Source organism: Mustela erminea, chromosome 10 (genome assembly GCF_009829155.1).
Source record: "Mustela erminea isolate mMusErm1 chromosome 10, mMusErm1.Pri, whole genome shotgun sequence".
Lineage (NCBI taxonomy): Eukaryota > Metazoa > Chordata > Mammalia > Carnivora > Mustelidae > Mustela > Mustela erminea.
Genome location: NC_045623.1, coordinates 93,105,449 through 93,131,964, shown reverse-complemented (window position 1 = coordinate 93,131,964; position 26,516 = coordinate 93,105,449). Strand labels below are relative to the sequence as shown.

The window sequence follows — 26,516 nt, the reverse complement described above, 5'->3', positions numbered from 1 at the left end:
TTTACCTATTTTAAGCAAACAAGTTCAAGTTTTGCCAAACGTACATAGTCTTAAATCACCACCATAATCAAGATACAGAACATTTCCATCCTGGAAGGTTCTCCCTTGCCTCTTTGCAGTCAGTCCCCACCCAGCCCTCCCACTCCTGGCCCAAGACGGCCCCTGGTTTCCTTTCTGTCACTGTAGTTTTAATTTTCCTTGAATTGCCTATACGTTGAACCATATGGCATATGACCATACAGAATATAGCCTTGTGTGTCTGAGTTCTTTCACTTAGCAGAGTTGCTGAGATTCACGTGTGTTGTTGGCATATTAGTGGTTGGTTTCTTTTCATCGTTTAGTCTGTCGTGTGGTGCGCTGGAGATGGCTTGTCCGTTCGCGGGTGCGCTGGTGGCCACTCGGATTGCTTCCAGGCTTTTTGGCTGTAAGTGACTGGAGCTGCTGTGAACAGTCACATCCATCTTTTGGGTATATGTCTAGGAGTGAGACTGCTGGGTCTTAAGTGTAGATTTTTAACTTTATAAGAAACTCCAAACTATTCCAAATTGCATTCCCACCAGCAGTGTATGAAAGTTCTAGTTGTTCCACGCCCACATGAACACTTGGTACTGGCAGTTTTTTAAAAAATTCGGCCATTCTGATGGGTGTATAGTACATTTCATTGTGGTGGTAATTTGCATTTCTCGAATGATGGGTGATGTGAAACACCTTTTCTTGTACTTACTGGCCATTTGTGTGTCAGTTCTTTGAAGAGTCTGTTTAGATCTTTTGCCCATTATTTTATTTTATTTTATTTTTTAAAATATTGATTGATTTGACAGACAGAGATCACAAGTAGGCAGAGAGGCAGGCAGAGAGAGAGGAAGGGAAGCAGGCTCCCTGATGAGCAGAGAGCCCGATGCGGGGCTCCATCTTAGGACCCCGAGACCATGACCTGAGCCGAAGGCAGAGGCTCTACTTGCTGAGCCACCCAGGCGCCCCTGATCTTTTGTCCATTATTTTCAAATCTAGTTGTCTTCTCATTAAATTGTGTAAGAGTTCATTATGTTCCTTCGATCGTTGATATATTTTGTCAGATTTTTGTTTTGTAAATATTTTCTTCTGGTCCCCCCCCCCCCAATTTTCTAAATGGTATTTTTCACAGAGCAAAACTTTTTATTTTTATGAATTTCGTATTTCCTCAACTCTCTTTTATAAGCTTTGTGCTTTTTATATCCTGAAAGTCTAAACTTAGATCACTATATTTTCTCTTGTTTTCTTCCTGAAGTTTTATGGACTTAGCCCTAATGTTAGGTCTCTGATTCATTTTGAGTTAATTTTTGTGTACAATGAGATATGAGGGTAGGGTTCATATTTTTCCATATGGTTTTCTAATTATTGTAGCACCATCCTTTTTCTTCATTTGTCTTGGCACCTTTTTTGAAAATCGCTTGACCATGGATGAGGCTGTTCATGGTTATTCCTTCTACTCACTCATTTGTCCACATGCAACTATCATGTGGTCTCAGTTACTGTTCCTTTATGGTATGTCTTGAAATTAGGTAGTGTACGTTCTTCCGCTTTTTTTTTTTTTTTTTTAATCTTTTTGTCTACTTTAGGTCTTCTCTATTTCCATAAAAATTTTAGAATCAGCTTATCAGTTTCTATTAAAAAATGCCTTCTGGGATTTTGATTGGTATTGGTATATCTCCATTTATTTAGGTTTTCTTTAATGTTTTACAGTTCTCAGTGTACAGGTTTTACACTAGTCTTTCGTCAAATTACTGTTAAGTATTGCAAGTGTGAGTTACTCTTGACCTGGTGAGAAGTCACAGAGCTTCTTAGAAATTAAATGGCTCAATCTCTAAATCTGAGACTTTGACCAGACCTAAGACTACAGAAGTAAATATTAGACTTTTACTCACGCATTTTCATTTCCATTGTACATTTTGCTCATAAAATTAGTTCGAATTCTTAATCTTCAGGTTATACTTCCATATTCTTTAGTGTTTGACTTAGAGTGAGGATTGGACCTATTAGTGGTAAAAATCTTACAGAATTCCAGTTACAGAATAGACAGTTACAGTTGTTGCTATTGTTTTTCCATGTATGACTAAATTAGACCCTCGTCACTGATTTTATCATTTGAAGTTTCAATATATATCCATTCGTCATCTTATTAAAAGTCTGGGTGTCGGTGATTTGAACTGATCAGTATGGGGAGCAGATGAATCAGTCACTAAGTAGTGAGAGTTCTGCCAACCCAATATTTTTATCTAATTCAAAAGAATCATGCTTGTTTTCTCCCAGAAATTTCATGAGATTAGAAAATACTGACTAGCCTTCAAAATTTCTCTACAGAGAAAATTTTTCAGTAAATTCAAAGAAGTAAGATCATTTGGGACTCCTTCCAGGCCAAATGCTGACTTCTTTACTGTAGGGAGCCTCTTGGGCCAGTCTTTATAATCCTGGATTGTTTTTATCTAGTTTGACTAACTTTAGTTTTGGAAGCCTTCCTCATCCTTCAAGTCTGTAAGTTTAAGAAATAAAAACTGATTTTGCTCTCAGGTAAAAGAAAACGTAATTAGGGTGGTGAATCTGATATTCTACCAAATCTGTAGTGCATTCAAAAGCCAAACATCTGAATTTATTGAATCCTCTTTCTCTGAGAGATCCCCCCCCCCGCCCCCCCAAGGTAATCCGCCTGAGGGGTTGGGTGTGAGACTGTGAGGAGAAAACTCCATCTAGGGAAGGAGATGGCCATTAGGGACATGTAAGCATTCTGTCTTCTCCCTCTAGTTTCCTGGGATAGCTGTCACTGAATACTGAATGGTGGTTCTTTGATTTCTGCCTTAGAATATTGACTGTTTTCCACAAACAGTTGTTTTTCAGTGTGAATCTTACAGAATTCAGGATGTATGGCATAAATTAAGGAAATATGGATGGACTTTTCTGTCCTCTTTAGGATGATGACTTTGAGTTTACTGGCAGCCACCTGACAGTGAGGAATGGCTACTCGTGTGTCCCTGTGGCTTTAGCGGAAGGCCTAGACATTAAACTGAACACAGCGGTGCGGCAGGTTCGCTACACGGCTTCGGGTATGTCCCTGCTTCACTGGGGTGATAAGTCTCTTACTCTGAAACATGGTACCAATCTTTTGTTGAGTTTGACAGAAAAAAAATTAGGTACATTTCCTGATAAAGTGTTGTATCATATAAACTATGACTTGTAATTTTGAAAATCTGTAATGACAAAAGGATTGACCTGTAGAGCCTTTGGGCAGTCTGATCCATCGTTACATAAATCAAAAAATTGAGGCAAGTTTCCAATTTGTGTGTGAATTACTTTGATATTAGCAACTGCCGGTGAGTTTGGATTTTTTTTTTTTTTTTAAAAGATTCATTTATGCGTGAGAGAGAGCAAGCACAAGGCAGGGGTGTTGGGAAGAGGGAGAAGCAGACTCTCTGCTGAGCAGGGACCCCCATATGGGCTCGATTCCAGGACCCTGGGATCACAACCTGAGCCAAAGGCGGATGCTTAACTGACTGAGCCACCCAGGCGCCCCACAAAGTGTATTCTTAAAGACTGGGATTTGGGCCTCTGGGCACAATGGGACCCACTCCTTGTATTTTACCGTCTGGGTCTTCCTCTTTGGATCCATTCTAGCCTTTCCCGTGCAGAGGGGCTAACCGCTCGGGTTGGTTTCTGATACTGGGAGCATCACACTTAGAGGTGGCGTTACCCCGATTCCCACAGGCCGAAGGCTCAGTGCTCACTGTTGCTGGTTTCAGGGCACATTTAATGTGGAGCACAGAGAACCTGCTGTCCACCCACCTCTGGAATCAGTAGTCGAGAATCTTGATGAAAGCGAATCACCGCACTCCCCTGGCCCCAGGGCCCTCGTGGCCACAAGTGGCGTTGTGGCCGTCAACCTTGCTTGCCCTTCATGGCCGCTCTTCTAGAATTGCAGAGACGACCGCAGATGTTCTTAACTTTTACAGCCCCCGAGGCCCATTTTCCATTTGATTCCCCTCATTTGAAGCTTCTAGCTGATGTTGAGGTCTGTAGCCTTTGAATAGCCTTTTGCAGGCAGGTGAAGAAGAGCAGTGGGAAAGGGGACATGAACTGAGCTTTTCTACCAGTTTTGAGCTGTTTATGTATTTTCTGAAATCTTCTGAAATAAATGGGTACGTACTGAAAAAGAAAACACAAATGAGGAAAAGGCACTCTTTTCAGTGCCTTTGCTGTGGTCCACTCTGAGCTTTCTGCAGACTCTGGCAAGCGAGGCCTCCCGGTGCCATCTCTGGTAGGGCACGCCCTGCGTGCCAGTGGCGTCCGTCGGTCTGCACCACGGTCTTCTGGGGTCATCCCTCTCGGTCCTTAGCAAGCACCTAACCACCGTGGGGCGGCACTGCTTCTACTGTTATAGACCTTTATTCTTCACTTTGGTTGCAATTTACTTAACCCTTGGTAACTAATAAGGCTGTTAGCCTGGAAGATGACCAGTGTATGAGGAAGGGCAGACAAGTGCGGTGGTGGGGAGCCGGGACTCCGGAGCTGACTGTTAGCGCTTGAGTCCTGGCGGTTCATACCCGCAGGGGCCCGTCTAGTCACTTCGCCGCCACCTTGGTTTCCTTGTATTAAAAAGTGAAGAGAACAGGATATTCATGGGATCATATGTTGATGCTCCCACGCATAGAATGTTCTGTACCATCCTTATCGCCAGTAAAGTCTTTTCCCTCCACCGTCTCTAGGGTGTGAAGTGATAGCTGTGAACACCCGCTCCACGAGCCAGACGTTCATCTACAAGTGTGACGCCGTTCTGTGCACGCTGCCCCTGGGGGTGCTGAAGCAGCAGCCCCCCGCCGTCCAGTTTGTGCCGCCCCTTCCCGAGTGGAAGACGTCCGCCGTCCAGAGGATGGGATTCGGCAACCTGAACAAGGTACTGGCCCTGGGCATCTCTCCACGTGCCCGTGGTGCAGTCAGCGAGGATCATCAGGGTTTGCGTTTCTGCACATTGTGCTGTGCTCTCGGCTCTGAGAGGTGAGGGGGAGAGGCCTGTCCGTTCGCTCATTTCCGTTCATTTCGGTGCCTGATTTTTTTTTTAATAAATACACACACAGATGAGGACTGACTCTTCTGGGATCATTTTACAGACCTCAGCCCACAAAAACAGCTCTAAATGTTGTCTTCAGTAATACATTCGTGACAGGGATTTCTGGGCTTATGCAGAGAGTAGATGAGAGGAAACTTTGGTAAGGCCTGAGCAGCAGTAGTTCCTGTCGAGGCACAGCTCTGCTTCAAGCCCTGCTCTCTGAGCCCTGTCAAGAGCCCTGTCATCAGCTCACGGGCTCCTCTTTTACAACAGGTGGTGCTGTGTTTTGACCGTGTGTTCTGGGACCCAAGCGTCAATTTGTTCGGGCACGTTGGCAGCACGACGGCCAGCAGGGGTGAGCTCTTCCTCTTCTGGAACCTCTATAAAGGTAACTGCTTCCTGGTTTTAATGTTTTTCATATTCTTATAGGAATAGAGAATTAGAAATATTCTGGGTTTTCTCAAATACATATTGTATTGCTTTTTTTCACTGATTAAACCAGCAATCCCAGAAATTCCTGCTAGGTGCTGGGGATATGGAAGAAAAAAAAAGTACCCCTCATCAAAGAGCTCACATCCTAGTGGGAAGTACGCTAAGGAGGTGAGCCTTCTCGGAATGGGGCTGTTAGTAGAGGACCAGAGTGAAAGCCCAGGGCACTGCATAAAGAATGTAAAAAGAAGAATCAACCCAGCCAGGAGGCGCAGAACCAGGGAAGCTTCCATAGGGGAAACTTTATTCCTAATTCTCAGACTTTTGTATCTGACTGGCCCCTGAATCTTTTGACTACTTCCTTTAGAACCTATGTATCAAACCCCTGCCTCCTATTTTAATTTCTTCTACAACTGGATTGCTCTTCTCTGTGGGTGCTTAAAACGTTTGTGTGTGTGTATACAAGTGCATCTCCTGTCTTCTGCCTCAGGGCGTCTGCATGTTCTGTGTGTTCTGGGCCCACGGAGATTTTTTTCTTCTTCTCTTTCCCCCCAGCGTGGCATACCCTGCCCAGCCTTTCTGGCCTTGACCTGCCGTGCTTTCAGAGAGGCCTTCCAGGACACACATACTTCTGCTGCCTCAAACTAAATTAAGTCCCTGTATTTTTTTCTCTTTTGTTTTTCTTCATTTGCTTTTATCAGTTCATAATTACAGCTATGTGATACATCTCTATTGATCCATGGGGTTGTTCGGTCTAGTTCCTAGCTTTTGTGTCCCAGCATCTCGTACTGTGCCTGTTAGACAAGTCTGTTGCCTAAATAGTCTCCGAATGAGTGGGCGAAGGTGGTGATGAGCTTAGAGGGGTTTGGAGTAGTTGAAAGGATGTAGCTCTTGTCATGGAGTAAACTAAGAGTGTTCAGGGCTAAGGACTCTATGCCTAAAATACAGTATTACCTTTTGGGTTTTTTTTTTTTTAGCAGGGTCTGAAGTTAGGTCTTCAAGATTTCTGTATCTGCAAAATTATAAGCGGTTCAGTACACGAGTCACACTCTACTGACTAGAGTTTTGCCAGCTGCCTTCTAAGGGATAGATTTTGAGTTGCAATTTCGGAAACCTAACTTGTCTCTTGCAGGAGTGTTGCATGTCTGTCTGTGAGTGCTCCTATTTCCGGGTGCCCAGAATAATGTAGGGCCTGATAAAGAAGTTCTTGAGAAAAGTCTGTAGAAAACCCTGGCATTGTTCTTTCTGTTTCTCTAGCTCCAATACTACTGGCACTAGTGGCAGGAGAAGCTGCCGGCATCATGGAAAACATAAGCGATGATGTGATTGTTGGCCGGTGCCTGGCCATCCTCAAAGGAATTTTTGGCAGCAGTGCAGTGCCGCAGGTAAGTAAGTGGGAAGGGCCAAGTGGGGATCAAGGTTCACACTGAAGCGGAGTCTGACACAGCACAGTTTCAGCCAGAATTGAGAGGTGTGCTGAGTTTCCAGGAATGCGAGTGTTTGGAGTCTGTGTGTCAATGTGGGATTCAGGAAAGCCCCCCGCCCAGTACCTGGCCTAGGGGACTGAGAAGGGTTTGCTGCATATCCCTGCCGGCCCCATCTGTCATCCCTGCGTGTGGAGTCCTGCCACTCCTGCCTTTGAGTCGAAAGGGTCAGACTCCCTCCTGGAAGAGTAGCTTCGTACTTTGTTCTGTTCTTTAGGCCCACTGAAAGAAGCACTAGATCCTTATGATTCCTTTGAAAGAAGGCACAGTAATGCTTCTTGGGAATTCATGAGAAAATAAAGGTCAAGTCCTGGGTAGATGTATAGATTTCCTAGGCAGGGGAACGTGGATGCTTAGTTGGAAGCCATTTGTGTGTTTGAAAGTGGAAGCATCAATTCCTTGGCTAACTCATGTCTCCTGCCTCTTCGCCTTTGCTGCTCTGTTGTGTTCCCCCCCACCACAGCTTTCCCACCTTTCAGAGAGGACTGGCTTGTCCTCTGCCCTGGAGTAACTTCTGTTCGTGCTTTTTTCTTCAGCCCAAGGAAACTGTGGTATCTCGCTGGCGTGCTGATCCCTGGGCCCGGGGCTCCTATTCATATGTCGCTGCAGGATCTTCTGGAAATGACTATGACTTAATGGCTCAGCCAATCACTCCTGGCCCCTCAATTCCAGGTGCTCCACAGGTAAGAAACTGGCAAACTACCTGGGCTTATTTGGGAATAAGCCCAAATAAGGATTTCCTTATTTCCTTATGGGGTAGGGGAGGTTCTGGTGCTGGTGGTTAGATTTTAGTTGTTCTCTCCTTGGACCCTTTCAAATAACCAAGAGCAGCATCAAAGGGGAGGACCAATATTACTTGTGTCTGATTCCTCACATTCCGGCTCTGTTAAATCTGGGCAGTCCATATTCAGAATGGAAAAATCCATAGGCTAAGCCAATTACTTTTCCCTTATTCAAACTTTTTCCCCTTAAAAAAAACAAAACAAAACATTCTTTTAGTTGCACCCCGTTCTGTAATGGCTCACAGGATTATTGCAGGGTGTCCAACACTAGGAACATGTCAGATTCCAGGACATGCCCCTAAGGGGTCCTTGTTTAGTGCCAGACCCAGCTCCAGAGCTCAGGACCCTGTGAGCCCGCTCTGGAGCTGAGAAGCAGGGGTGTCCTGAGTTAGACGCTGGCTTCAGTGGCAGAGTAATCAGGAACCCCTGTGCCCCAGGAGGTACTGTAGGATGTAGGAGGCAAAGGAAGCTCTGGAACTGGGTGTGCCCCAGCATCCAGTGATAAGAACAGGTCCAGTCCTGCTTTACCCTAGGACTAAGGCTGGCTTGGCTGAGGTTTACTGTTGTATTTCTACTGGTCATTTCTAGAATACTTGCTGATGAGGGAGATCCTTTTTGGTAGAACAATGGTCTGTGACTGGCGGGGTAGCCTTCGAAGGCCGATAGGAATCTGGCAGTTAAAACACAACAAAAAGAAAAGTTCCTGTTTGCGACTGGCTGATCCTTCTCTCCATTTGTTTACCTGCAATAGCCGATTCCACGACTGTTCTTCGCTGGAGAGCATACGATCCGGAATTATCCAGCCACCGTCCACGGCGCTCTGCTGAGTGGGCTGCGAGAAGCAGGAAGGATTGCAGACCAGTTCCTGGGGGCCATGTACACTCTGCCTCGCCAGGCCACACCAGGCGTCCCCGCACAGCAGTCCCCAAGCATGTGAGACTGATTGATGGGTTCTGCGGGAAGCAGACACTGTGAGTCTTCTGCCGTGTGAGCAGAGCTCTTGGAGCAATACTGGATCCCACTAAGGAACTCATGATGCCAGGTGGCCAAGGTGGTGGCCTCCTTTGAGTGACTTAGGGCTAGAGGGGCAGTTGTCCGTTAGTGTGGAAGTCGGTGTTCTTCCTCAAGACTGAGGTAAGCAGGCGTTGTGAGAGGATGTAGTCTCTTGGTGTGTGGTGGTTTTTTATATTTTAAAAATAAAACTTCATATAAAATTCTTTCTCATTGTTTCCCCTTTAGATTTATATAACAGGTGCTGTGCCTTTAGAAATGCCAGTTTTCTCCATGTTTAAATAAGGAGGATGTTTATACAAAGGCAACAGAGGGTTTGGCCAGGTCTGAAGGTAGGGTTGAGGGGAGCCCCGCAGAAGCAAAGGCTTCGTGATCCTTGGAACGAGGGCGTTCCCCATTGGGACTGTGGGGTCACTGCGCCAAGAGCGTGAAGCTACAGGTCAAGCCTAAGAAATCAGAGGAGACTCTGAATTTTTAAATATTTAAAATTTTTAAATTTAAAATAAAACAAGGCAGAGTTTGGGTGGATCTCTGAGAGACCATTCTGGCTTTACTCCCCAGGTTCCCTCCATCGGTCTGTGCTAACTTTCCACTCTTGGGTCCAGCACACTGGCATAGAAGTTTGAGGAGGTGTTACGCAAGGAGGTCAAGGGTTGAGGTGACTTACAGCTACCACTGTCAGTCTCCTGTCGCTGCTGCTAGTGGAGGACCACAGCAGGCGCTGAGGGAAGATTCCAGTTCCTTGCCTTTTTAGCTTCTTTGCGGCCCCTTCCTCGCTCTTCAGAGCACATCACTCCAGTCCCTGCTTCGCTTGTTTTCCAGTCCTGTCTCGTACAAGGATACTTGTGATTTCATTTAAGGCCCACCCAGATCCTCTCCCCATTCAAAATCCTTACTCATGTCTGCGAATTCCCTTTTGCCATACGAGGTAAAAACATTTTTACAAGGGAACAGTAACTGTTCCTTCTCAAGGGCTCCTAACACTTTTACTACAAACACACGCACATTATCTGTTTGCTTTTACTTGTGTTGTCAGTTCTTCCTTATAATAGCCTAAATGAGGTTTATTCTTAGATTTGAGGGTTGTTACACAGGTGGGCTAACGATAGGCTAAAAATGGAGATAAAGGGGGCTTCCCCCAGTCTTCAAGTAATAGCAGCGGGGGAATCTGTACACCAGGACCAGGGCGAGTGGTGGAAAGTGTATAGACTTTGACCTACGACCTGTGTTTAAAATAAAACAAGGCACAGCTCTGCCCTCATACTGTTACTGCAGGTGGGTGGTCCAGCATTAGGTGCTTTAAAACATTTGTTTTTTAAATAAATGGCATAGGCACCTTGAGACAGAGGACCATTCCACGTGAGGACAGACAAGCCTAAACGAAGAATCCCAGCAGCCGTTTGCTGGGTGTCAGGCGTGTCCTCTTCGAAGCCCCAGCATGTCACCTGTCCTCGCGGCATCACTGATGAGTTGGTTTGTCAACTACAGTGAGCTGCACCGGCTGTGCCGATGCCCAGACAACAGCTGTACTCAGGTGACGACAGAAATGGCACCAGGGACTCACACACGAGCACATGGAAACTAGGGAGCTTTATTGGTTACATATTGTGCCGCAGAGCCAACAGCAGAGCCAGCAGCCAGCAATCGAGCCCGAGGATACGTGCAGACAGGCAGCTTCCACTATACACATGCACCCAAGGCGCCCCGAGTCCCTGCTCATGGCGTCGCCCTGGTTTCCAGCAACAGGGTCCGGCCTCCTTGGTCCCAGGCTTGGAGCAGGAACGTAGAAGCTGCTGCACCTAGACTCCAAGGGGCAGGGCTGAGGCCAGAGCGCCTGCCGAAACGAGCAGAGGGACTCGTGGACTGAGAGACGGAGCCCCCCAGCAGAGGGGTCTCTGACGCATCGGCAGTTTTGTGAGGGCCACTCTCCCAGCCCTCCCAGTCTTTAAAATACAAAAAAATAGACTTTATTCTCTTAAAAATACATTCCTTTCAGTACATGTTCTGAGCTGTGAAGCAGCAGGAAAATAGGGCCCCTTTCCTATGGTCTTGGCTGTGAGGCTTCGAGGAGAACCCTGGGCCCCCCCCGGGGGTTGTCAAAAGATAATCCCTAAAAGCAGCTCTTCCCAAGCAGTCCTGTCAGAGTAACAACAAATCCCACATCCACAGAGGCTCTGGGTCCCCGTTCCTTACCGGGCGGGGGTAGCACTTGCCACTGACCCACCACACGTAGAGCACGAAAGCTGCCCCAGGGTCCCAGGTCCTAGACGACAGAGGAGGGGGAGGATTTCTGTGCGGACTCGCCGGTCACCGAGGCCGGAGCGGTGGCCCCGCTGCAGATCCCCATCCGCCCGCGCTGGCTCACTGTCAGGCTAAAGCAGAAACAGCCACGGCTTCCTCGCCCGCCACCCCTACAGCTTCCTCGGGTGGTTTGAGTGCCAGAGTGGTGAGCGCGCGGCCTCTGGCCTTCAGCCACCTCCCATACTTTCTCCAACCGCGCAGCGCTGAGCACAGGCGCCCCGGGAGCCCTCCCGCAGCTAGCGGCCGGCCAGTAAGAGCTGGAGTTAGAGGCACTGAAAGTGGGTCTGTCGGCTGGGACAGCAGGGCTGTTTGGCTGATCGGACAGCTATTTAATTACTAGGTCTCCCCTATTTGGTGAAGTTTCCCCCAGGACCCCTGACCGTGAGCTCCAGATGGTCCCACACAGGCTGCTTTTCAGAAAGGGGCCTTCGAACTTTGGAATTTGAGAGCCAGCCTTGCCAGCCACTTGAAACCCAGAGGAACCGAGCCTCCGGCCTTCGTTTGCTATTATACATGGTATCGTCTGCAATGCTGAGGACACTTAAAAATAAAATCTATTTTATAACGGTTCTAGAAAGTATGCAGAGTAAGGAAACACAATATTTATCCTGAAATAATCGTTACAATCAAACCCTATTGCACTCAGATTTTTAAGACAGCAGCCCCCAGCAAGAGGGTACCACAGCTGTCCCTCTTCCACAGAGCATTCTGGGGAGTGGCAGGTGTTGATGCTGCTGCAATGTGGAAAGATCCAGACTTTGGCACCAGGAGCTACAGCACCAGAATCCAGGGCTCCAAAGCCCAAAGACAAGAATTATTGGCGACATCCCTGTAGGCATGGCTTGGCACCCTTTTGTTTCCACCAGCAGAGAAGAGCCGCAGAATTCGTTTCCTGTAACCTCAGTGGACCGCCAAGAGGCCCGTTTCCTTCGGACTCTCCAGGTTGCCAGCCAGTGAAGAGGAACGGCAGGGAGGCTGCACGTGAGAGGTTGCAGCCTCGGGTAAGCTAGTTTCTAGCCAGTGACCCCGGAGCAGCAGCAGGAAGAAGTTCTGGAAAAAGCATCTTGAACTAAGCGTGTGAGGCAGCACAGTGGACGAGAGAGAAGCTACATGGCAATGCCCTTCGACTGGCAACACTCCCGAAAATGGAAGTCGGCGCACAACTTTCCTGCCCCCGAAAGGAAGCTAGGTGTGCCCCGCGCCGTCGCCAGGGTCGCCAGGTCTGATGGCAGACGCGGGCGTGAGGAGCGCTGGTTCCCACTGAGTGCAGGCCGGGAAGATGCTCGCAAAGCCAGCAACACGAGAGGGCCGATGGGGGGTCCCGAAAGCCAGGGAGCGCTGTGAGCCGCGTGGGCCCAGAAGCCATCTGATCCAGTCCCTCCTCTCACAGACCAGAAGAACGAGGCCGGCCAGGCTTCGCGGAGTCCATCCGCATGATGTTAGAACGCGGAAAGAACAAGGCCCTCGAAAACGTGGCAGGAGAGAAGACCCCTTCCCTGAACCCATCTGGATGCTACCTTCCAGAAGCAGAGTGAGCCCCCACAGGACAGTGTAAACAGAATAATCTAAGAATGTCACACTTAGGACCCTTAGAGACCATTTCAAAGAATTCATTTTACAGATATGGAAACTGAGGCCCCAAGAGGACAGACAGTGACTTGTCCAAAGTCACACAGCAACACAGTACAAAGCCATGAAGAAAACTCAGCTTTCCTGACTCCTAGCTATGCTCTTCCCCTAGGAAGGAACAGTGTCTGCGTCATTACAAGCAGCCTTTGGAAAGGGACCCCTTCTTCGAACTGTTACACAAAAAGCCGTGCCAAGAATATATGGTTCTTTGTAACTGTCTCCCCCCCACCCCCCGTGAATGGTATAAGAAAACTAATCAATTGTTTATTTGTGTGGCTTCCTGAAAGCTTTGCCGCATTTTGCACTGTACAAACCTGGGGCCCTCGATAGGCATTTAGTATGAGCTGTCCTCCAGTGAAGTCCTAATGACCATCCGCAGAAGCCAAGGGCCCGCTTCTGTAGGAATGCCGCAGCCTGGTAAAGTGCAACACCTCCTCCCCGGGACGCGAAGGGAGAGGAACGAGTCCATGCCTCTCATGGAAATATTGCTTTGTGGAGTGACGGGAGACGCTTCTCCCTGCCCACTTTCCCCCTTGCTGGGCACTTCTAGAAGGCAGAGTCCGCTGGGTCAGGCCCAGTTTAGTTCCGGAATATTCCAAAGGGTGGAAATGACGGAGTTGGCCTGAAGTCTCCAGCTGAGGGAGAGGGGCGGGCAGTGCCAGCAGCATTATTGGTGCCCAGGAAAGGAGATGCGTGAGGCTTGTGCGCTTCCAGGTGCCTTTGGAAGGTGAGCAGAGAGCCAGGGGAGGGGGAGGGAGGACATCATCCGATAGGTGGGTACCCGTGTGTCCCGCCCCAGGGGGCCAAGTCCGAGAAGCGCCAGCCTGAAGGTGGCCTCCACAGTCCCTTAGAGGCAGCACAGACCTCCCGCTGTCCAAGTCTGAGGAACGCCAAAGGGGAGAGGAGCGGGTGCCCCCCCGCCCCGGTGGAGCCCACGGCTGCTGGGTCTCAGCGGGTACTTGGGCCCCTAGAGCCGACAAGGAGCGAACGGGGTGCGGTGTAGAGACTAAGAAACTAGCCGCGCGGAAGGGCTGCCCTCTGCCCCACCGAGGAGCAGAGAAGGGCCTTCGGCTGCGGTTGCGTGGTGAGGGCACGAGGGCTTTCTATAGCTTTCCCCACTGGGGGCCAGCGGGGCCTACGCGACCTGGGGACAGGGACGAGGAGAGAGGACTCATGCATCGGGGAAGGCTGGGCCTGCGTGACTTATGTCCAGCTTGTAGTTTCGGAGCCCCCCTGGCCAGGTGGCAAAACGACCTGAGCCGCAGCCTGGTCTGCCGTGGTCTCCCAGCCAAGGCCCGGCGTCCGGCTGGGTTAACGGGCCTCGCATCCTTCGTAGGGCAGGAAGGCAGGAGAGTGGAGAAGCGGGAGCAGAGGAGACAGCAGACCTCACCCAGCCGGCTCAGTTGTCCTCGGCGCAGGGCCGGGCTGGCCGTAACCGCTCGTCGGCCCAGGCGCGCCCCGACTCGGACGGCCCCGGCTTCGCAGGCAGCTCACACCGCTCCAGGGGGTTGTGCGGTCGCCTGTGGACACCGGGTGAGCAGTCGTCCCCATCCTCCTGTGCCAAAAAGGACAGACGTGAGCTGTGGAGGACAACAGCTAGTGACCAGACCCGCTCATTCCCTACCCCGGGGTCCTCTCCAGCCCAGCAGAGTGTAGACAGACCACAGCACGGGCCAATTTAAACATCCCTTGGAAACGAGGAGAGACCACACCCCCAGGCTGCTGGGGCTTGTAGGGTAGGACAGGGCCTGGGATGGGGGCACGGGGCCAGCCCCATAAGCAGGGGCCCGGCACTCCTTGCGTTCCGCATGGGCAGGCTGCGTGCTTCTGGGGTGAGCCATTTCCCTGCTTGGGGAGCAAGAAAGTACCCTGAAAAGGAGGCCAGGTCAGGCTCCTCCTACTTCTCACCTATAAACTACCAAAAAGCCAGGGCCCTTCCCTTTCAGGTCCGTACATATCCCTCATCCTCTCGGATATCCAAAGCTTCGGGGACCTAAACACATACCCCCTCCCCTTCACTCCTCTTGTACCAAAACTCTGCCTTTGCAGTGTTCTCATTGGTCCTTCGAGCAAATGCAGATCGAAGAACTCAAGTATGAGTGAGCAAGTTTCAAGCTGGCAGGGTAGAAAGTGCGTGATTCAGAAACCGGAACCTTCGATTCCCATCTCAGCGCTTCCAGTAATTCACTCAGGCGGCCTTAGGTAAGGCACTTTGGGTCCCCGACCCTCCATTTCTAGATCTAAAAAACGGGGCTAACACCTGCCCGCGGGGCTCCTGGAGAGACTGAGGCGGTGGGGAGGTGCGCTGTCAGACGCTCAGTGCCCTGTGAGGGCTTGCAGGGCATTTCGCGTTAGCGCACCGTCCCGTGCCCTCTAAAAAGGAAACAACATCTGCGTCCAAAGCGTCCTGCATCCTCGCAGGCTCCGGATCCAGACACTCGCTGAGGCCGCCCCTTCACCTGACGCTCCGACCCTCACATGAGGCGGCGGTTGTGCTTTCTCGCTCCTGGAACGAGCCTACTGTGCCAGCGCTGCCCTCAAGACGGAGGATACGATGACTTAGACGCGAGTGACCCGAGGGCACAGGCGTGTCAGCGGGGCCCAGGAAAAGCCCTCGCGCTCGTGCCCCGCGTGCCAGCAGCCGGCCGGGCTCCGCTGGGGAGACCCTCTCCCCGGCTCTCCTCTCCGGCCGCAGCTTCCTGGGCTTCTAGATGCTGCTCTGTGGGGCTTTAAGGGGAGTTCCTTTGGCTACTCTGGCAAACCCAGGGGAAGGAGGCCAGATCTCTTCCTTTTGTGTGGCCTTGAGTACAGAAGAGACAGACTGGGAAAAGGGTTTGGGAAACTCAAGCTGCTCCCTGCCCAAATACCTTCTGCGACGTACTTCCTCCTTCTCAAGGCCAAACCCCCCCGATTCTCAGCAGTTCTCCGAGCAGCCCGGCTCTCCCCGGTATTTCCTGGCCCCATAATCCTGAGTCACGCTGGCCAGAGAAAAGGAAAGCGCCAGGAGGGGAGGGAGAGGGAAAGTGGGGTGGGGGGGGGGCTCACCGCGCCGGCCGCGTGGTTCCAGGCTGCCCCGGTGGCGGCATCTCCCACCCGATTCCGACGACTGAGCACCTCGGACACGGTGAGGCTACTCTGGGTCCTTTTGGAGGCGAGCTCGGGGGCGTCCCCTGAATTTCCTGCCCTCTCAGTGCCCTGCTCACAGACGTGCGACCTGGGCTGCCCGAGGTCCGAGCAGTCCGTGGCGGCCCTCTGGGTGTAGGCGTTGGCAGCTTCCGCGCTTCTCCCTCCTCGGGCTGGGGGGTCCTCCGAGGAGTTCAAGTCCCGCCTGCTCTTCCAGGCGTTGCGCACCGTGACGTGCCTGGCGTCCGCACAGCCCGCTTCGGAAGCGGCGCTGTGGTTTTTCCACCGGATTGTCTCCGCTGGGGCTGCGTGGCTGTTTCTCTCCGAGGGATCCGAGGGCTTGATTATAATGCTGCTCCGAGACACCACGGTTTCTGGCCTGTTCTTCGGGGGCCCATCTGCCGTCCTTTCTGCTTCGGTGAACTGCAGGGCGATGTCATGTTTGTGAATGGAGAGCTCAAAGGGGGAGCTGACGTGGTTGCCGAGCGCCGTGAGCTCTGCCGGCCCCACCTGGATGTTGCTGGTGGACGTGTGCCTCTCCCGGGGGGCCTCGCCCGGGCTGGATCGCGGGCTGCTGCTGTCAGAGGGGTAAATGGTTATGCTGCTCGTCACCTTGTTGGGGCCTGGTTTCGAGGTGGATTTCTGCTTCTCCGTGGCGGTCTCGGTTCCAGATCCCCCCATAATTTTTTTCACATCCTTATCAATGATGACGGGTTTGATGACGGCTCTGGACCGCAAGGCCTCTCTGGGGCTGAAGGGCCGTTGGCTTTTGACCCCAGCACCATTGGCTTCTGGGAACTCGACGGCATTGGCGGAGGCTCTGACGGGCTTCACGGATTCATTTTCTGTCCCGACATCTTTATCATTCTCAAACAGGGAGGTTCTAAGTCCTCCTCGCGATTTGGCTTTTTCCCTCGAGCTGGGCTGGTGCCTGGGCTCCGGCTCCGGCGTGATGGTTGTGTTTACCAACTTGGCAGTAACCAGAGAGGCCGCATCCCCGTCATCATCGGAGTCCACCTTCTCTCTGCCACCGGATCTGATGACGCGGCACCTCAGGGCCTCGTGCTGACTGCTGTCTTCCATCACAACGGCTACAGGTTGATCGATGCCCTCTTTATTTGGGGTTGAGAAGCCCTGAAGGATGTTCTCTTGGCTTCTGGAGCTATAGGGATATTTTGATAAGAGTGGAGGCTTAGAATTTGGGGCACTGCTATCCGCCTCTGGGCCGCTGGCAGCCTTTTTGCCCTTGCAGAGCCCTTCTGAGGAAGATCTCCGAGACGAGGCCAGGGATCCCATCCCCTTGGGACTGCCGCAGTCTGCAGCCTGATTTAACGGACTTCCGTTGCCGGGTCCCTGCCCCCTCTTGCCAAAGGGGGCCTCTGCGGAGGTGTCAGAAGCCTTGTCACCTCTACCCGGTACGTCACTGGGAACAGCCCCATGGGTGGTATTGTCACTGAACGTTCGTGTTGTCTTCTCCACTTTTCCCTTCAACCCACTCTCCGCTCCTGGCTTGGGAGCGCCCTTCCAAACCTTGCTGTGCTCCTGCGCCGCGGGCGGGTAGCGGCTCAGCACCGACGGCTGCTCCCTGGCCTTCCTGCCTTCGCTCTGAGAAGAGCCCGACGCGTATCGCTCCTCGGTCCTCCTCGTCTCCTGAGCCCCGCTGTCCGCAGCCGCCCCCGCGTTGGAAGCTTTGGCGGCCCTCCTGTTGGCGAAGCTGGGAGAGGAGACCTGCCTGCTGCCCAGAGAACAGTCATTGTTGAGCGCAAACTCCCTGTTGCGATGCCTCTCCCGCTTGTGCTGAGGGGACAGTTCCCGGGCCGTGTGCCTGGACACAGGCGCCTCAGTCCCGTGGCCTCTCAACTTCGTCCTCTCGTGCCTGCCTTTGCCGGGCAGGAAAGCCTCCTCCCCTTCCACCTCCCCGTTCTCTAACTCCTTCTGTTTCTTGATCTGTAGCTTTATCTCCTCCAGCTGGCTGGCCAAGAGTTTGTTCTTATTTTGTTCACTTAGGTAATTATCCTGAAGGTCATTATTTTTGGCCCTCATTTTCTTAAGCTCTTCTTCCAAAAATTCAAAATGTTTGATCTGTGTCTTAAGTTTCTCAATCTCTTGGTTAAGGTCTTTCACTTTGTTGTCTTCCTGATTCCGGTTCTTCTCATTTTCGGATTTGTTTCTGGCTTCGTTCTCGACCTGCTTGAGATAGTCCAGAGCGCCCTTCCTCCTGGATTCTTTGCAGGGCGGCGTGGGGCAGACCCCGTCCTCAATCCGCAGGTCGTTCCTTTCCAGAAGATTAGAAGCGTTCCTGGTATAATCTCGGTGCATCTTTTTGTTCTGCTCCAGTTTCTGGGTGAGCTCTCTGATCAGCTTCTCGTTTTCTTTCTCCTTTTCATTCAAGTATTTTCTCTCACTCACAAAGCTCAGAGTCAACGACTTCAGCTTTTCTAACTCTGACACTAAATTCTGCTCCGTTTTATCCAGGCGGTCCTCAGAACATTCCAGTTCTTTCACTTTGACCCTGAGCACTTCCAGCTCGGAGGAGATCTTCTTGGTCAGGTTCCTCTCCTCATTCAGACTCAGACAGAGCTGGGTGCAGTCATTCTTGCTCCTGCCGAAGGCCTCCTCCAGCTTCTCCAGCTCGGCCATTCGCTTCTGAAGCCGCTCGATCTCGGACTTCAGCTCCCGCGTGAGGTTTTCCTCCTCTTCCAGCTTCTCCTTCATCAGCCGACACAGGTCCTCCGCTCTCTTGATTTCCTCATCTTTGCCCTCGATTCTCAGCACTCGCTGGCGCAGCACTTCGATCTCCGCCAGCATGCTGGAGTTGCTGCCTTCCGCCTGAATCACCTTGTCCTGGAGGTCCAGGAGCTCATCCTCTGCTTTCTGGAGGTTTTTCGTGGCTTCCTCCAGCTCATCGAGACGGCGGCTTAGACTCTGTAACTTAAACCGCAGGTGGCGGCTGGAGGCGGTATCCTTGTAGCTTGTAAGTTCAGCCATGCCTGCTGCCAGCTGCTGTGCGCCCCGAGAGGCATCCAGTTCCACTCGCGGGGACGAGAAATGGTTACCTTTCTCTTGGTGTCCACAGCCTTCTTTGGCAGCTGGAGACCATTATCAGTCTACAGAAGGAAAAGCAGAAAGCACGTCAGGCAGCAGATCTAACATCTGTACTTCAGCCCCCCGTTCTTTTAATTCTTGTGCCTAGAACATAGCAGGTGCTCATATGTGTTGAATGAATTTTAATAATCCCGCAGGAATGACCAATACTGAGGTGATTATCTAGTTTAATCCTAATGAAGAATGTTATCCGTGGCCACACGGCAAAAATACAGAGGAGAGGGATGCCTCATTTCTCATCTTTACCGTGTGCCGCCTACCTAATCCCAGGACTGTCCTTACGTTTCTGCAAATCACTAAGTAAACAGCTTCAGTTTTACTGAGTTGTAAAATGGGTATAATGATCCTTACCATATCTCTCCCCATTACTGTTCCGAGATAATGTGTAGAAACCTCTTAGTAACGAAGCAGTAAATAATTGTAAGATTATCAAGAACTATGACAGCTTCAGGGAACAACTAGATTAGTGAATGGGGCGCCTGGGTGGCTCAGTGGGTGAAGCCTCTGCCTTCGGATCGGGTCATGATCTCAGGGATCGAGCCCCACATGGGGCTCTTTGCTCAGCAGGGAGCCTGCTTCCCCCTCTCTCTCTGCCTGCCTCTCTGCCTGCTTGTGATCTGTCAAATAAATAAAATCTTAAAAAAGAAAGAATAGATTAGTGAAAAAGAAAATCACCTCACTGACATTAGGGAGATAATAGGACCTAGGCTCTGGGAGAGGAGAAAGAAAGGGTTGTATCCCTAGAGAATTTATAATTTGGGTCGTGCCTTCACTTGAGTTCTGAGTTCAAATTTAGACTGCCTTGAGTGGTCTGGTATCAACTTGTCCTTGCTGACAATCTAACCTAAAATGGTCTCAGCCTGGTAAAATCCCTGGGAAACCTACCAGAGGTAAACAGAAATACTCTGGAGAGATACACCCTCTACTCAGGTCACACAAGAGTTCCACAGATAAAGTCCTGCTGAACCCTGGGTTTACAATTCTAAATTACAAAGATGGGCACCTGGGTGGTTCCGTCAGTTAAGCATCTGCCTTTGGCTCAGGTCATGATCCTTTGGGTCCTGGGATCAAGCCCATCATCACACTCCCTGCTCAGTGGGAAGCCTGCTTCTCCCTCTCTCTCTGCACCCCACTTATGCTCTCTCTCTCTCTCTACTGCTTTCTCTCAAAAATCTTTAAAAAACCCACAAAAAACCATAAGGACTGCTCTTTTACTATGACTGAACAAAGGATATTTATACCAATAAGAACAAAAGTTCATAAGATAGAGACCCTAAATTAAGCACATTCTAGTGTTTACAGTTTAAAAAAAAAAAAAAGGAAGGCATCCAAACCAGATTAGAAAGAGATGGCATTAACTAAGATCAGAAGATTTTTAAATTAACCAAAAAGAGTCACTAACAAATGGAAAGAAAAATAGCAAATTCAGTGCCAATGAAGAGAGTACAGTGCTTGAGAAGAGATACAAGATTACAAAGGGCAGCACAAACGTAAAAAGATTTTGTGAAAGAAAGTCTCATGTGGCACCTGGGTGGCTCAGTCGGTTAAGCACCTGACTCTTGATTTCAGCTCAGGTCTTGATCTCAGCTTCCTGAGTTCAAGCCCCCTATTCAGCTCCATGCTGGGCATTAAGCCTACTTGAAGAAGAAAGGAAGGAAAGACAAGAAAGAAAGGTTAATAGATGGGGAGTAAAATAAAGATGTCTAAAAATGAGGAAGTTTTTAATGTGCGACCCAAAAGGAAGGCACAGAGAGAATGAAGGTGAGGTAACGTTTGAAGAACTACCGGTATCTTCAAGAGTTGATGAAAGACAGGAAGCCTTACACTTAGGAAGTCAAGTCCCAACCAAGCAGGGTAGTAAAGTTAAATCTGCACCTAGACACGTAAGTAAGGATACAGCAGGATACCACCAAGAGAAGAGAAGTAACAAAAAGGAAAATAATCGTAACCTAGAAGAAAATACCAAGGCAAAGTATGAAACAAGATACAATTAGAAACCCTTTCAGAACAACAACAACAAAAAAGGAAAATAAAAACCTAAGTGTTTATTATTAATAGACCTTCACTGAAAAAGCTATTTATGGATGTACTTCAGAGTATAGAAACTGGGGAACCTGGGCGGCTCAGTCAATTAAGTGTCATGTCGGACTCTTTATTTTGGCTCAGGTCGTGGGATCAAGCCCCACTTTGGGTGCCATGCTCAAACGGGGAGTCTGCTTCTCCCCCTCTCTCAGCCCCACCCCCTGCTCTTGGACATGTCCTCTCAAAAAAAATCTAAAAAAAAAAGTGAATATAGAAATTGATCACTTAGCACAGTGTCCTCAAGCTTGATCCAGGTTGTACCAGGTGACAGAATGGCCCTTTTTTTTTTTTTTTAAAGATTTTATTTATTTATTTATTTATTTATTTGACAGACAGGCATGATATGCAAGAAGGAATGGAAAGCAAAGAGGTTTTTTAAAGATTTTATTTGAGGGGCGCCTGGGTGGCTCAGTGGGTTAAAGCCTCTGCCTTCTGCTCAGGTCATGGTCCCAGGGTCCTGGGATCGAGCCCCGCATCGGGCTCCTGCTCAGCAGGGAGCCTGCTTCCCTTCCTGCCTCTCTGCCTAATTATGATCTCTGTCTGTCAAATTAATAAATTAAAAAAAAAAGATTTTATTTGAGAGAGACAGCACATGAGAGTGAGTGGTGGGGGGTGTGGGGAGTCAGAGGGGAAGAAGCAGACTCCCCACTGAGCAGGGAGTCCGACCCAGGGTTGGATCCCAGGACCCTGAGATCATGACCTGGGCTGAAGACAGACACTTAACCAAATGAGCCACCCACGCGCTCCAGGAAAGCAAAGAAATTAACCCACACAAGGACTGGTTCAGTTAAACAGTAAACAAAAATTAACTGGGGATAGGAGGGGTAGGGCAGGATAAAACCAAAGTGGAACTGAACTAAAATGCCGGGTAATAACATGTAAGTCATAAAGAAAGAAATCAGGATTCAAGTGTTCTTAAAAAGTTGTAGTTTGAGGGAAGAGGACAGAGTAATTACAACTAAATTTAGAACTTGTTAAGAGTAACTATTAATCACATGCCTGATAAGGCATTAGTAAGCAGAGTATATATAAAGAACTCCTACAACTTAACAAAAAAAAAGTAACATGATTTAAAGATGGGCAAAGGACTTGAAAAGACATTGCTCCAAAGATAATATGGCCTACAAGCATATGAAAAGATACTCAACCTCATTGACATGAGGGAAATGCAAATCAAAATCACAATGGGAGATCACTTCACACCCATCAGGACGGCTACTATCCCCAAAACCAGTGTCGGTGAGAATATGGAGAAACTGGAAGCCTTGTACACTGTTGGTGCAAAAATAAAATGGTAAAACTTATTGGAAAACAGCATGGCAGCTCTTCTAAAGATTAAAAAAAAGAATTACCACATGACCCAGCAATTTCACTTCTGGGTAGAAGTACAAAAAAAATTCAAAACAGGATCTTGAAGAGATATCTGAATGCCTGTGTTCATGAAAGCGCTATTTACAATGGCGAAGAAGTGGAAGCAGCCCAAAGTGTCCATCGGAGGATGGATGGAAACACAAAATGTAGCATATGCTACAGTGAAATATTCGTCTTAAAAAAGGTGATTCTTGGGGTGCCTGGGTGGCTCAGTAGGTTGAGCCTCTACCTACAGCTCAGGTCATGATCCCACAGTCCTGGGATCAGCCCCGCCGTCGGGCTCTCTGCTCAGCGGGGAGCCTGCTTCCTCCTCTCTCTCTGCCTACTGTGATCTCTGTCTGTCAAATAAATAAATAAATAAAATTTAAAAAAAAAAAAAAGGGGGGGCGATTCTGTCACCTGGTACAACCTGGATCAAGCTTGAGGACACTGTGCTAAGTGAAATAATTCAATCACAAAAGACAAATACTGTATATTTCACTCATGACGTACCTAGAATATTCCAGTTCACATAAATGCAGTAGAATGGTAATTGCCATAGGCTGGGGGAGGTGGAAATGGGACCGTTATTGTTATTAACAAGTATGGAATTTCAGTCATGCAAAATAAAAAATGTTCCAGAGATTGGTGTGTACAACAATGTGAATACATACTTAACACTACTGAACTATAAATGGTGCATATGATAGATTTTATGTTACACATAAATAATAAATAACAATAAAAAAAAAAAAACTATCTTACGGCAGTAAAAAGCAGAGAGAAGGTATGGCAGACCTCCAGTTTCTAGCCCAGCATGTAAGGAAGTCATCACTGTGTCTTAACATATAAAAAGCAGAACAGACTGAAAATTCACAACTCTTCTTAGCTCCATGAGAGAAATGAGGTCACAAAAACGACTGATCCAAAACTTAGACAAGTAGACGCAGGGAGTCCTAATTTAACACAACAGAAATTCACGAGTGCCCACGGGAACTGGCACGAGAGCCGGCAAACCTGAACTACGACTGACAACTTGCTGGGAGCTCAGCGAGGACAGCTCCGTGAGCCAAGAGCAAGAGGGAGTCTCCGTCTTGAGGGAAACAGCACAGCCTGCTTGAAGAGCTTTACCTCCAGGAGCCGTAAGAGGCTCTCACAGTGAGGATGAGAGGAAACTCCCTCGTGCACCCAGCAGGGGAGGATTAAAACAGGTATTTTGAAACCAGAGCCTGGGCGAAAGGAAACACCCAACTCCCTCTAGCTATCCTGTACCACCTAAGGGGCAGGAGAGTTTGAGGGGAGAAGGGGAGAGGACCACCAGGAAAGGCCTACTTACCTCAGTCATTTTTATCCAGGACATCATGTCCTGCTTTCATCAAAAAATTACAAGGCATACTAAAAGGCAAAAAACACGGTTTGAAGAAACACAGCAAGCATCAGAACCAGACTCAGATATGGCAGAGATTTTGGAATTACCAAAAATTTAAAACAATGATTAATACAACAAGGGCTCTAATGGAAAAAGTAGACCTCATACAAGAACAGAAATGGAAATTCTAGGAACCAAAAAAAAATATTAGAAATCAAAAACACTGTAACAAATGAAGAATGCCTTTGATTATCTCATTAGTACACTAACAGAGCTGGGTAAAGAACCTCTGGGCTTGAGGGTATGTCAATAGAAATTTCTAAACCTGTAAAGTAAAGAGAAAAATTACTTAAAAAAACAACAACAAAAACCAGAACATCCAATAAGTGTAGGACAACTACAAAGTTTATAACATTTAATGGGAATAACAGAATTAGAAAAAATTTGAGGCAATAATGACTGAGAATTTCCAAATAACACCAAGCAGGATAAATGTCAAAAGTAAAACAAAAATCAACACCTAGACATAGCAAATTCACACTGCATAATATCAAAGACAAAGAAAAAATCTTGAAAGAAGCCAAGGAGAAAAAAACTACCTTATCTATAGAGGAACAAAGACTAGCATTACATCTGACTTCTCAGAAGTCAGGTAAGCCAGAAGAGAGTGGAGTGAAATACTTAACAATGTTGACAGAGGAAAAGAACACCACCAATCTACAATTCTGTCCCCTACAAATGTGGAAAAAAAATTCTTATACCACTTCAAAGATGAAGAAAAAAATAAAGACCTCACACAAATAAAAATTGAGATCTGCTGCCAGTAGACCTGCCTCGTTAAAAATGTTAAAAGAGTTCTTCAGTTAAATTAAAAATTCAGATCACATAAAGAAAGGAAGAACATTAAAGTGAAAGTAAAATAGCACTTTTAATTTTTCTTACTCTTAATTGATCTAACAGGTAACAGTTTGTAGAAAATAAGAGCAACCATGAGGGCGCCTGGGTGGCTCAGTCGGTTAAGCATCTGCCTTCAGCTTAGGTCATTATCCCAGGGTCCTGGGATCGAGCCCCACATGGGGCTCCCTGCTTCTCCCTCTCCCTCTGCTGTTCCCCCTGCTTGTGTGCTCTTTTTCTGTCTCTCTCAGAAATAAACAAAATCTTAAAAAAAAAAAAAACAGCAACAATGTATTCAATGGTTACAGCTTATGTATAAATAAAATTAATAAAGCAGTGAAAGGGACCCAAGAGGAAGTAGAAATAATTATAAGATACTTGTACTACTATAAATGCACATTGCAAACTGAAGGTCAAACACTAAAAAAAAAATGTTTAATTAATATGCTAAGGACAGAAACTGGATCCATAAAAATGCCCAACTAAAGCCACAAAAGGCAGGAAAAAAAGACAAAATGGAACAAAAACAAAGAGCATATAATCACTCTAAACATCAACAGTCAAAATAAACCAATTATAAAAAAGAATTGGTCAGAGTAGATAAAAAAAATCAGGACCCAACTATACATTTACAAAAACCTACTTAAAAAAATTTTTTTAAAGATTTTATCTTTAAGTAATCTCAGCACCTAAGGTGATACTCTAACTCACAACCCCAAGATCAACAACAGTCATGCACTCTACCGAATGAGCCACCCAGGTGCCCCAATAATTTCTTTTAATTCCAGTATAATTAGTGTACAGCATTATATTAGTTTCAAATGTATGATACAGTGAATCAACAATACGAAGCCCTACTCAGTGCTTATCCACTAAAAATTTTAAGAAAGATACATAATAACTAGGGGCTGCTGGGCCGCTCAGTAGGTTAAGCATGTATGTGACTCTTGATTTCAACTCAGTTCATAATCTCAGGGTCTCTAAAATAAACTAATCTTTTTTAGAAAATCATGCTTAAAATATTGATTGTAATTGATTTACAATTTAATTTACTTTTAATGATTAAAAGTAAAGGGACGGAAAAGGATCCGCCATGCTAACTAATCCAAAGGAAGCTGGAGTAGCTTCATTCATTTCAGACAGCAGATTTTAGAGCAAGTGAATTTATCAGGGGTAAAAACATCATGATAGAAGAGTCTAAATTTTCCAAGAAGCCATAACAATCCTTAATGTATATGCACCTAACAATGGAGCATCAAAATAGATGAGGCCATGAACTTACAGAATTGCAAAGAGAAACAGATGAATCCACTACTACAGCTGAAGCCTTCGGCACTCCCCTGTCAGAAATGGACAGACCCGGCAGGCAGAAGATCAGCAGGGACAGAGCTGAAGTCAACACCACCATCAATCAACTGGATATGATACACGTGTGTAGACTATTTCCTCCAGCAACAGCAGAGTACACATTCTCAAGTTCAGATGGAACATTCACCAAGAGAGACCACATTCTGGGCCATAAAACACAATTAACAACTTGAACAAAACAGAAATGATATCCTGTGTACTATCAGACCATCATGGAATTAAGCTAGTACCAGAAAGACAGCTGAAAAATACCTAAATATTTGCAGATTAAACAATACATTTCTAAATAATACATGGGTCAAAGAAGAAATCTTGAGAAATTTTAAATATTTTGAACTGAATGAAAATACAACTTTTATCAAGATTTGTGGGGTATACCAAAAGCAATGTTTAGAGGCATGCATATATCAGGAAAGAAAAAAGATCTACAAGCAATAAGCTAAGCTTCCATCCTCAGCAAACAGAAAAAGAAAAGCAAATTAAAACCAAAGTAAACGGAACAGTGGGGCGTGTGG

The 26,516-nt window shown here is 47.9% G+C and overlaps 2 protein-coding genes across 9 annotated transcripts in view; one reads left to right on the top strand and one right to left on the bottom strand.

Moving 5' to 3' along the window:
- Positions 1–8,988, top strand: part of KDM1A (lysine demethylase 1A) — a 58,496-nt gene extending 49,508 nt beyond the window's left edge. For all 4 annotated transcript variants that reach the window (XM_032303222.1, XM_032303221.1, XM_032303220.1 and 1 more), the window contains 6 exons: positions 2,945–3,077; positions 4,734–4,921; positions 5,348–5,462; positions 6,761–6,888; positions 7,524–7,670; positions 8,521–8,988. In XM_032303222.1, the coding sequence (XP_032159113.1) occupies positions 2,945–3,077; positions 4,734–4,921; positions 5,348–5,462; positions 6,761–6,888; positions 7,524–7,670; positions 8,521–8,706 (897 nt within the window). In that variant the 3' untranslated portion in view covers positions 8,707–8,988. The remainder of the gene's footprint in view (positions 1–2,944; positions 3,078–4,733; positions 4,922–5,347; positions 5,463–6,760; positions 6,889–7,523; positions 7,671–8,520) is intronic.
- Positions 8,989–10,355: 1,367 nt separating this feature from the next.
- Positions 10,356–26,516, bottom strand: part of LUZP1 (leucine zipper protein 1) — a 102,065-nt gene continuing 85,904 nt past the window's right edge. For 4 of the 5 annotated variants that reach the window (XM_032303217.1, XM_032303218.1, XM_032303216.1 and 1 more), the window contains 2 exons: positions 15,756–18,940; positions 10,356–14,265 (listed from right to left, as the gene is read on the bottom strand). In XM_032303217.1, the coding sequence (XP_032159108.1) occupies positions 14,110–14,265; positions 15,756–18,821 (3,222 nt within the window). In that variant the 5' untranslated portion in view covers positions 18,822–18,940 and the 3' untranslated portion in view covers positions 10,356–14,109. Of the gene's footprint in view, positions 14,266–15,755; positions 18,941–25,915; positions 26,141–26,516 lie in introns of those variants that run through there. The other variant, XM_032303219.1, reaches the window with a different exon arrangement.